The sequence below is a fragment of the Rhinolophus hipposideros genome, assembly GCF_964194185.1.
Source record: "Rhinolophus hipposideros genome assembly, chromosome: 1".
NCBI classification, from domain to species: Eukaryota; Metazoa; Chordata; class Mammalia; order Chiroptera; family Rhinolophidae; genus Rhinolophus; species Rhinolophus hipposideros.
The window spans coordinates 97,627,017-97,639,814 of NC_138047.1; the positions used below are offsets into that span (position 1 = coordinate 97,627,017).

Sequence of the window (12,798 nt, forward strand, 5' to 3'; positions counted from 1 at the left end):
ACATCCCTCAGAATCCTTGCACATTTTTTGCATGGCAAATAAGCGGTGTCAACTTTTTTGAAGAAAGAATGAAGAAATGCACAAATGAAATGAGAAGGAGATAACATGAAGGTCAAAGTCCTCAGTTACTATTATTATTTTTTAATTAAATTTTATTGGGGTGACGATAGTTACTAAAGGTATATAGGTTTCAGGGGTACAATTCTGTAATATTAATACTTCATCTATATATCACACTGTATGTTTACCAGGCAGTGTCAGTTCTCCTTTCATCACCATATATTTGATTCCATTTACCCTCATCTACCATCCCTCTCCCCCGCTCAGTTAAAGAAACGATTACTGAGCTGCAGCATCTGAAATCTAAGGATCTTTCCAGATAGATTGAACAATTTCACAGTTCAGTTAGTTTAGGCTCTGCCTCGGTTGGACTCCCAGGACTAACTGAGTGACTAAGAATGGTTGTGTTTCAAAGAAGCGAGCCCTGCAAGGCAGTGGGAGGCTGAAAGTGTGAACAAGGGCAGGTTCTCCTGGCTTGCTTGGTCACATAGCATGAAAAGTAGTTAAGTGTCTTAACCATTTTGAACTGCAGTTTCTTATTTGTCAAATGGGTATAGTAACAGAGGTACTTCGGAGACGGCTTGTGAAGAAATAATAATAATTACTCCCGCAACCAGAGGACTCATTTTGTGCTCTGCCATGCCCTAAATGCTTTAGCTGTACTCTGTACTAACCCATTTATTGCTCCTGACAATGCTGGGAGGTACACGCTTTTACTATCTTCATTTTATAAATCACTGATATAAAGCACTTACCACAGCACCAGACACAAACCATTCTGTAAGTTTCAGAGAAGAAAAACAAGCTGGATATGGAGCCAGAACACTTGGTTTTAAATCCCAGTTTTGCTGCTGTTCTCGACCTTGGATAAGGCAAACCCTCATAACCTCAATTTCCTCATTTAAAACAAATATATAAATGAGACAGCCAGTGAAAGGGCAAATACACATTAAATTACAACAAAATCCTGGATAAACATAGATACTTGGGAAGTGTTAGTGTTGATTTTTAACTCGTGCATAAGACACCAGTCCATTTAAACAGTGTTGTTTGGAGAAAACAGCTTATGAATCTCCAAAGGAGAAAGCCCCTCATTTACCACAGGTTTGTTACTGCCCTGAACAGTCTTTCTGAAAGCCATGGTCTGTGACTTTCTCATGTTCGGAGGATTGACTACTTGAAGTAAAAAATGAAAACCTTAGTAGCTAAAGATCTCAGTTCATTTCTAGTCTTATCCATCCCAAGGATGCCCGGGCCAGTTAATTGGAGCATGCCAGGTGAGTGCCCTTCCACAGCTGATGAAGCACCTCCCCTTCCATTATCTCGTGTGATCCTCCCGGAAATTCTGTAAAGAGGAACATTATCCCGGGTCTGTCGACTCCAGGATTGTATCTCCTGTAACTCCTAATTTAGTCCTGGATTCACAGGGAATCCCTTCTCCGTACCTAATTGCTTCTGACCACTAAAATGAAAGTAGAGCGTTCCTCAATCTGCTCATTAGCCTGTATCTTCTGAATTGTTTGATGTTCCTTTTGTATATTTTAAAATGTACTCTCTTCAGCATTCTTAGTGAACATTGGAAGTTCAGCGATAAGAAGGCTAATTAAAGTTGCCCTTCCCTTCTCCAAAACAAGGTACACACACACACACACACACACACACACACACACACACACACGCTCACTCATGCAAACATATATCTCAAGTGGCTTGCTCCGGATGAAGTACATTCTATCTTTGTGGGTTTCAGATTAGGGTTAGCTTTTCTTATTTAAAGGAGTGTTTACTGTTAAAAGCAAATCATATATTACAACTGCATGGTTTGCAGAATAATGCCCCTTGCCAAGACTTCTATATCCTAATCCCCAGAGCCAGTGGAAACGCTAGGTGATGTGGAAAGAGTGATTAACATTGCAGATGTAATTAATGTTGCCAATCAGCTGACCTTAAAATAGGAAGATTATCCTGGATTATTATCCTGGCAGACCAGATGTAATCACCAGGAGAAGTGAAGGAGAATGGTAGAAGAGGTAGGTTCAGAATGATGCTGCCTGAGAAAGACTCAACTGGCCACTGCTGGCATTGAAGATGGAGGTGGCCACTAGTCAAGGAATACGGGCAGGTTCTGGAACCTAGAAAAGGCAAGGAAACAAGCCTCCTAAAGGAACACAGCCCTGCGGACACCTTGATTTTAGCCCGACGAGAAGCATTTCTCCAGAGCTGTAAGATAATACATTCTGTTGTTTTAAGCATCAGCTTTGTGGTGATTTGTTACAGCAGCAATAAGAAACCAATACAAACTGATTTTGGCACTGCAATAATAGGAGTATAATGATAGAAGACATGTAATCTCCCACAGTAGTCAGTCAAACTAAAATGCTGACCGACCGTAAGTTCTAGGAACACGTAATTCTAGGAAGAAAAATTATTCACTTTCCAGCTCTCCTGTCCTCTGGTTTGGAAATGGAAGAAATGATCCCAGTGATAAATGTGTGTGTGTGTGTGTGTGTGTGTGTGTGTGTGTGTGTGTGTGTGGTATTTAAATCAAGGATCATTTAAGCTTTACAAAAACAAATTCTGGAATCTGGTGCCTGAGAAAGGATTAAGGGAGGAGAGAGAGAGAAAGAGAGAGATTGAGAAAGAAAGAGAGAAGGAACGAGCAAAGGAGGGAGGGAGGGAGAGAAGAAAAATGAAGAAAGGAAGAATGAACAAGGTGGCTTTGGACCTGTTCTCAGAGAATGATCTTGAGAACCCTACAAACAGTCTTTCCATATAGTCAGTATGACTCTTTATGCACAACATGACCCAGAAAAATCATTCAAAGTCATTAGAGATTAGAATGAATTTAAATCTAGACTCCTTGGGCTCTCTTCCCCAGAGTTCTGCTATGGGACGTGAAATGAGCCAATGCTCTGAGAACATCCAAGTCACCTACGTGAACTTTGCGCCTAAGAACTGAGAGACCCAAGCTGGTGGAGTGATAAATCCATGGCAGCAGGACCCTGCCCACGTGAACAGGAAGGCATCACCACTGGGCCCAGAAACAAACACTGAGGGCAGGGCCCCAAGCCCAGCTATAGCTAGTGTAACATCCATGGAAATGCTATTCGGCACACTTTTAAAACCACCTGCTCTATTCCCAAGGTCATAAAACTGAAGAGCGACTCTGTGTCTCGTTAAAAGGGCCCCCGACATGGATGGACCAGGGAAATAGGACATATTTCCAGAGAAATAACCCTTTGTTTGTCCCTTTCCTATAGCATTTTTAATTCCTATTTTACATCTTGTCTCCCTGGAAGTCTCCTAAGAATCCCACAAGCAGAAAACAGACCAAATTCAGCTTATGTCTGACATGGACGATTCCTTGTCTCGTCTCTCTCTCTCATTTCTCCCTCCCTCTTTTCTTCCGCCTTCAACTTTCCTCCTAACTCCTCTACTCTCCTGAGCCCCTCCCCTTATCTCATTTCTCTTTCTGTTCCTCTTCAACCTCGTTCCCAGGAAAGAACTTGGTATTAAACATGTACATTTCAGTGAGGTGAAGGCCACACTCCATTCTACCTTCTGGATTCTATTTGCACTTTAAAATGTGATTCTCTTTATTTAATGAGGCTACAATAAAAATAAGACAAAACAAAAATACTGATATTTATATATATGCCTTCCCAGGGGTGTAAGGCCACTGGCTCTTGAGTGAGAATTGTTGAGGTAAAATCCCAACTCCTTGCCTTCTGGCATGTAACAGTGGAGGACGAAATCTTTTCCTCTACCCTTTTATGTTCAGTGCTTGGAGGCCTCCAAATTAGACTAGCAAAAGACAGATTAACAGGAGAAAAGGCATAACCATTTTTATTAACATTTACGTGCATGACAGTTCAGAGAAATGAGTGAAACGCAAAGAAGCAGGTGCTGGGGCTTATATACCATTTTAACAAAAGAAAAAAGTTTGAATTTCAAGGGATGATAAATTACAGGGAAGTGACTAGGTAATATATGGGGAAAACTAATAGAAGATAAAGCTTATTTTACTTAGGGTTGTTTATGCAGACTTATCTTGGTGCTGGCTCTCTGTCTCTGATGATAAGAGTTACTCTCTGATTTCTAGCTCAGGGGTGTGGGGGGTAGGGCAGGTTCAAAAAGGGAAATGTGCTGCTTTTTGGTAGATAAGAGGAGAGCAGAGAACTCTTCTTGCAGCTGCTGATTCTCAATTACTTTTAGCTCAGAACAGTCCTTATGCCAAAATGGCATATTTTGGAGTGGGATATTCTGATCCCTTTCACAGTTTGGGGCAAGTTACTTAAGATATACATTTCAGTGTCCTCATCTGCAAAAGGAGGTTAATAATATCACCTAACCTAGTCTATCAAGATGTTCTGATGATTCAATGAGATCATTTATGCAATGCACACAATACACTGTCTATCACATAGTAGGGGCTTAAAATTTTTGTGATCCTAATTATAATATAATAAGGAAAAGGGTGATCGTTTTTATTATTCTTCATAATCACTGCCCTAAAGTCAGCTCATTTTCGTAGTACGTAACAGATATATATATATATATATATATATATATATATATATATATATATATATATATATTATAAAGCGGGCACATGAAAAGGATTGTGACATGAGAGCTAAAGTTATCTGTCATATTGAATTGTTGAACCTGAGAACCCACTCAGTTTAGGCCAGAAAGGCCAGATGGAAAAAAAAATTAGAGCTGGCAAAAAAAAAGTCATAAGTTATAGGTAAATGTTATATTCTTATGATCATTTTCTAGTTGCATTTCCAAATAATCTGCTACTTTGTTTATATTAAGATTATGTACTTCACATGCTTTGATCACAAAATACGTGAGAACTCTATTCAAGATAGCTTAGTGCAATATTGCTGGAAGTTTCTTAAAGTGGAAGGTATTCCCCCACCGTCACCATCACATTATGGATTCAATAGGACACTCAAAACAGAAAGCTGGATGCTGAATTGTTTAATGGACAACCAAGTACTGTATATATTTTAAAGAAATCCATTCTAGATGCTTTTACGAATCTTTCAGAATGAGCCCTGAAGCAAAGTGAGATTGTTTCAGTTCTGTCACGTTTGAGTGGAAAGCTTGTCTGGAGTACATTCAGGGATCTTTCCAAGTAAGCAAGAAACCCCAAGATGTGATATATTTTAGGGAAGAAGTAAGGGTTGGGGGTAGACTAGATGGCACCAAAGGGTAAGGAAATCCTAAACTTAGAAGAGACGCTAAAGGTCATACACCAACCTTATCCTCGTATTGCTCTGTATCTCCTCAGTTATTTAAAAAAAAAAAGTAGATTGGGCTTTTCAATGGAACCTTCTAGATGATGCCAACCACATTGATGTCTTGCTGCTCTTAACTCCAATTGACTGAGAGTAGAAAATATTTCTTTTGGACCTTAACTTTTTTAACTTCTTAGTTTACATCTTGATTTCTCTGTTGTTAACAAATCAGGAATCATGAAGAGCTAGGGGATTCAAATCAACTTTTTTACTTCCCAAATCCTTTGACTTGAATAAGTCAATTCTCTGCACCTCACTTTTGAGGAACTGTAAAACAAAACAATTGGATTATTTGAACTTTAAATGACTTCTAAAGGTTTATACAAATATAAACACTCTTGAATTTAAACTTAACTAGTTTCTATATGCATTGTCATTCTAGCTATATTTTTGGAGAGATAACATATAGGTAGGCGAATCTATCTAACTTTAACTCTTTTTTCTTAACTTTATTAGTTAATGTGTGGACAAATTTTAGAATAGTGTCAGACACTTATAATTTCTCCATAAATGTTAACAGATACAAATCCCGGTTGTGCCCCTTATTGAAGGTGACTGTGAAAGTAACAGTCTCCATGACTCTTTGTTTTTATTTTTCTTTGAAATAGAGTTAATAATACCTAACTGGGTTGGGATAAGATTAAATAAATTTATACATGTAAAGTGTACAGTATAGTGCCTGGCTTAGAGTAAATTGGTGGGCAATGTTACCTCTTTGGTATTCCTTCCTTTGGTATGAAAGACAAAACTTTGCTGGACATCCCTTATGTTGTAAAGAAAGGTGTGATCCTGGGAATGACAAAAGAAAGTGGGGGGGGGGGGTTAGGGGGTCGGGGTGGAGGGATGGGGATGGTAGATGAAGGTAAAAGGGATCAATCATATAGTGATGAAAGGAGAACTGACTCTGGGGTGGTGAACACACACTGTGATATACAGATGGTGTATTGCAGAATTGTACAACTGAAACCTATGTAGCTTTACTAACAATTGTCACCCCAATAAACTTTTAAAATAATAATAATAATAATAATAATAATAATAATAATAATAATGGAAGGCTGGGCCACCAAGATTCTCAGCTGGTGAATTCTAAATCAATGCCATTGTCCTGAAGGGAAGTCCTGCCTAGAATGAACAAAATCATATCTGTGGGGCTTCATGTGAATTTCAAGAATAGTTGGGATTTCTTTCCTGGAAAATGAGTGTGGCAATTTTAAAACACTTTGGCTAACTCTGTAAATCAAGAGATCAATTGACAAATATTTCCTGAAATCTGCTGAAGGGTGTTAAGGGAGAAGAAGGATGAATTTGGGAGTCAACAAAGGAATGTTTGAATTCTGGGTCTATTACATTTTTAGCTGTCTGACCTTGGTCAAAGTCTCTTACTCTCTCTATACCTTAGTGTTTTTGCAAGTCTGATATGGTATCATATAGGATTAACAGAGACAGTTATAGTTGACTTAACCTAAATAATCTGTGTAATTTATTTTCTTTTTAACTATTGACTTCTTATAGCTATATGTTGGCAGAAATTTCAGAGAATGGTTACTGAAAACGTTTATTTTCCCATCAGCTACCGAGAATTGTTTCCCCTTCACTGGTTTGCTGACACAACTGAAAACAACACATTTAGATGGACAGGTGGTTGGGCAGATTGATAGAAAGATACCTCCCATAAACATATTATCCAAAACGAAAAGCACCATTATAAAAGCCAAGTTGGTGTTCTCAGAACGTTCCTGGTGCCCAGAGAAGACAAATAGCCCTGTGGGCTGGGTTGATTAGGAGGTCTTCATGGGCAAGAGATTAAAACTAGACTAGGAGCAGGGAGGAGTGTCAGGACCAGGGAAGAGCAAAGTCACTTCATCCATCTCAGCCTGGCAAAGCCTCTAAAGAGCTGGCAGTTCTGTCATAATCCCACAACTACCAGGTGTTGAGCAGGGGCTGGTGTTCCCCTGCTCAGCTCTCCATGTCTCAGTTAACTCTCACCTTAACCATGAGAAGGACGCAGTCACATTCTCAACTTGAACTTAGAAAACTGAGACAGAGATGGAGCTGTTTTCCCAAGATCACACAGGAACAAGTGACAGAACCAGGATTTAACCCAGGTCTACCTACCCCAGAGCTTGTGTATGATATCCTACTTCTAATGATGAAAGCTACCATTACCGATGGCTACCTCCTCTGAAGTCTCTGTCCTGTAACATCACCCACATTTCCCCAGGTGGAGCTGACTCTCTCTCCTGTGCTCCCAATGTACCCGGTAAAGATATCTATTCAAGGGCTGGTGCATTGATCACCTTCAGTTTCATGCCATTACCCCTATTAACCTATAAGTGACCAAAGGATAGGTTTGGATATTATTTACCATCCTTCACATACCATAGCTCATACTAGCGGCTTAATAAATGTTAATGAATAACTGAATGAATAATTAGCGCCTATTTTCTATCAAGCGCTGTGTCCACAGCTTTGGAAAATAAGTTAAACTCTTTATGCTTCAGTTTCCTCACGTACAAAATAAAGACGGTCATAGTACATACCACACAGAGCTGTGGGGATGAGTTATTGTTGGTAAATCACTCTAATATTGATAAGCACCTGATCAGTGCTCATTAAAGGTTAACTATTATTATGACCACAATTCCCTTTAAATGGAGAACTTTAAATAAAAACATTAAAGTATCATAACTGCAATGTCACACAATAGAAACTGTTTTCAGAGAGGTTAAGTGTCTTGCAGAAAAAGACACAGCACAGAAGTGGAAGAACCAGAAAATGCCACCACCCTCCCACTCTCTAAGATATCACTCATAAGCCCTTATATGTCAGTGTGTTCCAGGGGCTAGAGATCCTTCCCAGACAGGGTGCCATTTGATTCTCTTCGGCACCACGATGGGGCTGGGCTTCAGCAGAGTAGAGATAACTGGCAAAGTCATGAAGAGCCCAGAGTCCACGGCTAAGCTGCTGGCCTGGTTTGGAATCAAATATGCCAGGAGATCTTTTGAGACAGCGCAACCCACACCTCCCTGATGATAATTGTCACCTAGTTTTTTGTTTAGGAACATAAACTCCAGGCTCCTTTGAATCAGACGCTAAGAGAGTTTTAACAAGCACGCCAAGTGACTTTATCGTCAGGGAAGTTTGTGAAACTTTGCTTTGGAGACAGACTGAATGAAGCAAGACTTTAAAAGATGATGGTGGCACTCACCCTCCAGGGGGCAGTTACTGAACATCAGTGTTCTTACAACATTTGGTTCTGCCTCACCCTCCATCCATGCATATCTATAAATATAAAGACAAAATCAGTCTCCCTACTAATGCTCCCTACGTGTTAGCGAGGACCAGTAGAGTGGCAGGGGAAGGCAGCTTGGAGGCTCTTGTTCCTGGAAGCCACTGACTGAATCATGGATCTTTTGCTCCTGCACTTTTCTCCTAAAAAAGCTGCCCACAGGCATCCACGTGGGGCTTTCTGAAAAGGGCTGTAGGTACCAGCCACGAAAACTGATTTGTTTCCTGGCATCCCACGAGGGGGGTGAGCTCGCTCGCGGAGCAAGCTCTGGAAAGAGAGAGCAGCTGCTATGGCAAAAAAGGGCCATTCGCAAGCTTCCCAGGCAGCAAACTAGCTCGCAAGACAGCCCTGCCCAGCCCCTCACTGCACTGTCAGCGCAGGAGTACCCGCCCATGCTCTCCAGGGCAAGTTTCCTGGGAATGTCCCTTCTCTCCACGGACAACACAGCAAAGTCCCCAGTTCTCCAACAGAGGTTGCTTTCGCAGCTCTGAAGTCCAAGTACTTGCTGGCTGCAGCTCAGAGTCCTGAGGCTGGCACGCCGTGGTTGGGGGACCCCCTCAGGCAAATGCTAGCAGCAGCATGAGAGGCTGGACTTCAGCCCAGGTCAGTCCTCACCCTGGGGGGCGGCTGCCTGGCCCGGTGGCGTTTCTGCGAGGAGCTGCTCACTTGCCCCCCTCAGAAGTCTTTGTTCCAAGACAGATAGTGCTTGGATTCTCTCATTAACTCCCTCCGCTCCAAAGGGGTCCGGAGGCTGGGATGCTCTGACAGCTTGAAGGATGTTGACTCTGGAGTGGGAGTCAGAAGGACTGCAAACAGTGGGCATTGTTGTGATTATATGTGCGTCTCTGAAGCTGCTTCACTTGCTGGGACTGATTGATTTTTCGCAAGGTAAAGTGGTCGCTCCCAGTCTGTGCCTGGGGTCAGGGCTGCTTCAGAACTGGACGCAGATGCTGCGGAAGTGGAGGTTTAGTACCCAAAGTAAAAGTTGTAAAATATGCATGCTTGCCATGGAGCAGCCTAGCGCTGGACAGTGCATTTCTGTTCACCCAGATATGTGACATTGGGAGGGAGGGGGTATTGTACCATTATCTTTCTATTTGAAATCTATTTGAGTGGAGGGTAATAGTGTGGGTTACGTATGTTTCCAAGGTGGGAATTAGGACTCTCTCATGTGGGGTGATAATACAGCGTTGTATTGTTTTTTCTTTTTTTCTTTCTTCTCTCTTTTTTTTTTGGCTGTCAAGCTCATGTTGGCTACCCCCACACCTTAATGTCATCAGAAATTCCATCCCCTGGAGAAGTATCCTGATTTGTGAGGGAAATATCTGCATGTGCTTTATTAGTCAGGAGGTGGGGGTGGAGCTGGGTTGTTTATTATGATAGAAAATAGGTAAGCTTTTGGCTTAAAAATGAGTTACTGGATGGTTAGAAAACTGTTTTGGACACTTAATTTGCAAAAGTGTTTCTTTTACATTTCCCAGTGAGCCAGTTTGCTCATTTGTCTCTTAAATGAAAGCAAATACACATTGGACAGCATTGTCGCTACCAATAAATGTTTGATTCACCAAATGTAAATTTATTTGAAGCTGAGAGAGTAAAAAAAAAAAAACAAAAAAAACACATTGATTACTTTGCTTTAACAATTTGAACATGTGTTGTATACACACACACATATATTTTTCATGAAATAATTTTTCTACTGAAAAAACATACTTTGAATCATTTCAGTTTCTATCATTTGGTGTCAATTTTATATCCAAACTCTCCTTTCTCCTCAAGTGAAAGAATGGAGTTCTTGAGACACTTACTAATATTCCTTCCGGATAACAATATGATCTTTTATTGCCAAGTTATTTGTGAATATTCACTTCTCATGTTGTGTGTATTTTGGAAGTTTATGGAAATATTTAAGCCTGCCCGTGCTATAATCTTTATAACTAACTACAGGAGCTAAGACCTGCTAGCTAAGATGACATCATCCCAAACTATATCCGGTGTATAGGTTGTTTCTGGTAATATTATAACAGTGATCTGTGTATCTTATCTTCATAAAGTCCTTTTTTCCTAGGAAGTGGGTTCATTAGGTTCTAACTCTTTAGATCAGTAAAAGAACGTAAGTTCTTATGTAATTTTCATACCTTCTTTTAAATATTCTCAATCTCTGACAAATTCTGTTGAGGCACACATGCAAATAATATTGTAATGGGATTAAATGAAACCTCAGGAGTTAGTTTCTTCCTTTTCTCAAATGGCACAGTAACTTGATGTAATACCTGGAAGCAGTGCAATGCCTGGCAAACTTCTCCAAGTTTCACACAACAATCTGCATTATTTTAAGATTTTTGCCTCAGTGCACTAATGTCGGCGGGTATCATAATAAAATACACATGTGATCATTTCAATTACTCTGCTTGGAATAATTTGCTTCTGTTTCCTTTTGTCACCATGTCAGTTTTGTCCTCTGATCTCGCTTGAGTCATGGTCCCCAAGTTTAGTGTACTATACTCCAGGTGGCTTGGAGTCAGAGCTAGAGGAAGAGGTCTCTAAAGGAGAATCCTCACAGAGGTATTTGAGGAAGTTCACGGTCAGAGTACTATGGGATAGCACAAAGTTCTTTTCCTGCCAATGTTGAGAATGTAGGAATTTAAAGTCAAAGGTCCCAAGTTTCATATCCCTGGCTGCCATCGACTCAGCGTTTGTTCTTTAAGTTCTGTTTTATGTCACTTAAAGTTGAAGGTTTTCACATGAAAACTTCAAATTTGAGTTTCAACAATATGAAAAATTGAATTATAAACCTGACATCCCCAACTAGTGTCACAGATTTGTGAGCTAGTCTGAAACATCTTTCTTGGGATGGATATTCAGATTCCTATCAAAGTAGTATCCATATTCATATACAAATCTATATTTCTATACACATGTATGTGTAGAAGTATCTACGTATTTATAAGTATTATGCAAAATGTCCAGCAAGCTGAGCAAATGTAGGGCTCAATGTGTAAGCTAAAATCAAGGATGCAGGTTACTATCATACTTGAGTTATAACCCCTATTTACTTGATAGATGAGTGTTTTCTATTCTGAAGTACATGTTAGAAAATGCGGGTCCAGTACAACTTTCTCATTTTCCACAGCAGATTATTGCAACCCAGACACGTCAACTGATTTATCAGAATCAAACTAACTGGGAGCAGAGAAAGGACCAAAACCCAGGGTACTAAACCCTATGTACTGCTTTTTCGTACTGCAACACACTTTTCATTTATCCCTCTTCCCTAATACTGGGAAAGAGAATTCATGAGAACATACACAGAAAATTTAGCGAATTCCTGAATTCCTAAGCTGTCCACTCGCACCCTGTGAGATAGCTAAAATAAATATTTTCATAGGAAACAAGATCACATGATAGCTACCTCTTAATAATCTCTACGAGTCTTTGACCCTAGCCCAAGTGTGGACCCCAAGAGTGGCATGTAAGCAAGCTAAGCCTGATCACCTATAAAGTCATCATCTATGACTTCATCAGAGATTAGAGGTAGAATTAGACCCAAAGCAAACCACGTGGTCTCCTGAGCCCCTTTCCCTCTAAGGGGCTCTGAATTTGGATCATGTGTAGTTCATATTTAAAGGTGACGAATGACCAGTGCTAGTGGAGTGCAACAATGAGACCGATAAGATCATGAGAATTCTGGCCTAGGCCGCTGTCTGTGTTTTCTTAGACTGTGACATTGTCCAAGCAGAAACAAAACTTAGACTCTTTGATCACCAGCCAAGTGCAGAAACAAGAAAAGACGCAGCTAGAGAGCAAGCCGCAAAATATTAGATGATCAGGTCTTTCAGGTCTTTCTACCTTCAAATGATCAAACGAGCAATAAGGGCCATCCCAATGTAGATTGTTAAACTTGTCACTGACACTACACTACCTAGAAAGTATGGCCCAGAATCAGGCCAAGAAATTGGCCACTCTTTTTGGTGGACAAGTGATGAGGCCCAGAGCAGAAACTTGAGCTTCTTTTGGGCAACATTGAACTTGTATACTGTTCTCAGGAATCAATGATTTTTCGCTGGTACCACTGTGGAGTATTTTCTCCAGTGTGACTTTGTGCAGAGATTAGCTTAGAAAGTACTTCTGAGTCTA

At 40.4% G+C, this 12,798-nt stretch overlaps 1 protein-coding gene across 9 annotated transcripts in view; it reads left to right on the forward strand.

The window, feature by feature from the left end:
* The window catches only part of KCNIP4 (potassium voltage-gated channel interacting protein 4), a 1,007,764-nt gene that overhangs the window by 789,634 nt on the left and 205,332 nt on the right, over window positions 1-12,798 (forward strand). Inside the window, exon 1 of one of the 9 annotated variants that reach the window (XM_081048280.1) lies at window positions 9,058-9,549. The exons of 6 other annotated variants lie outside the window; for them this stretch is intronic. In XM_081048280.1, the coding sequence (XP_080904406.1) occupies window positions 9,438-9,549 (112 nt within the window). In that variant the 5' untranslated portion in view covers window positions 9,058-9,437. Of the gene's footprint in view, window positions 1-9,057; window positions 9,550-12,798 lie in introns of those variants that run through there. 2 more of the 9 variants (XM_081048278.1, XM_081048277.1) reach the window with 2 other exon arrangements.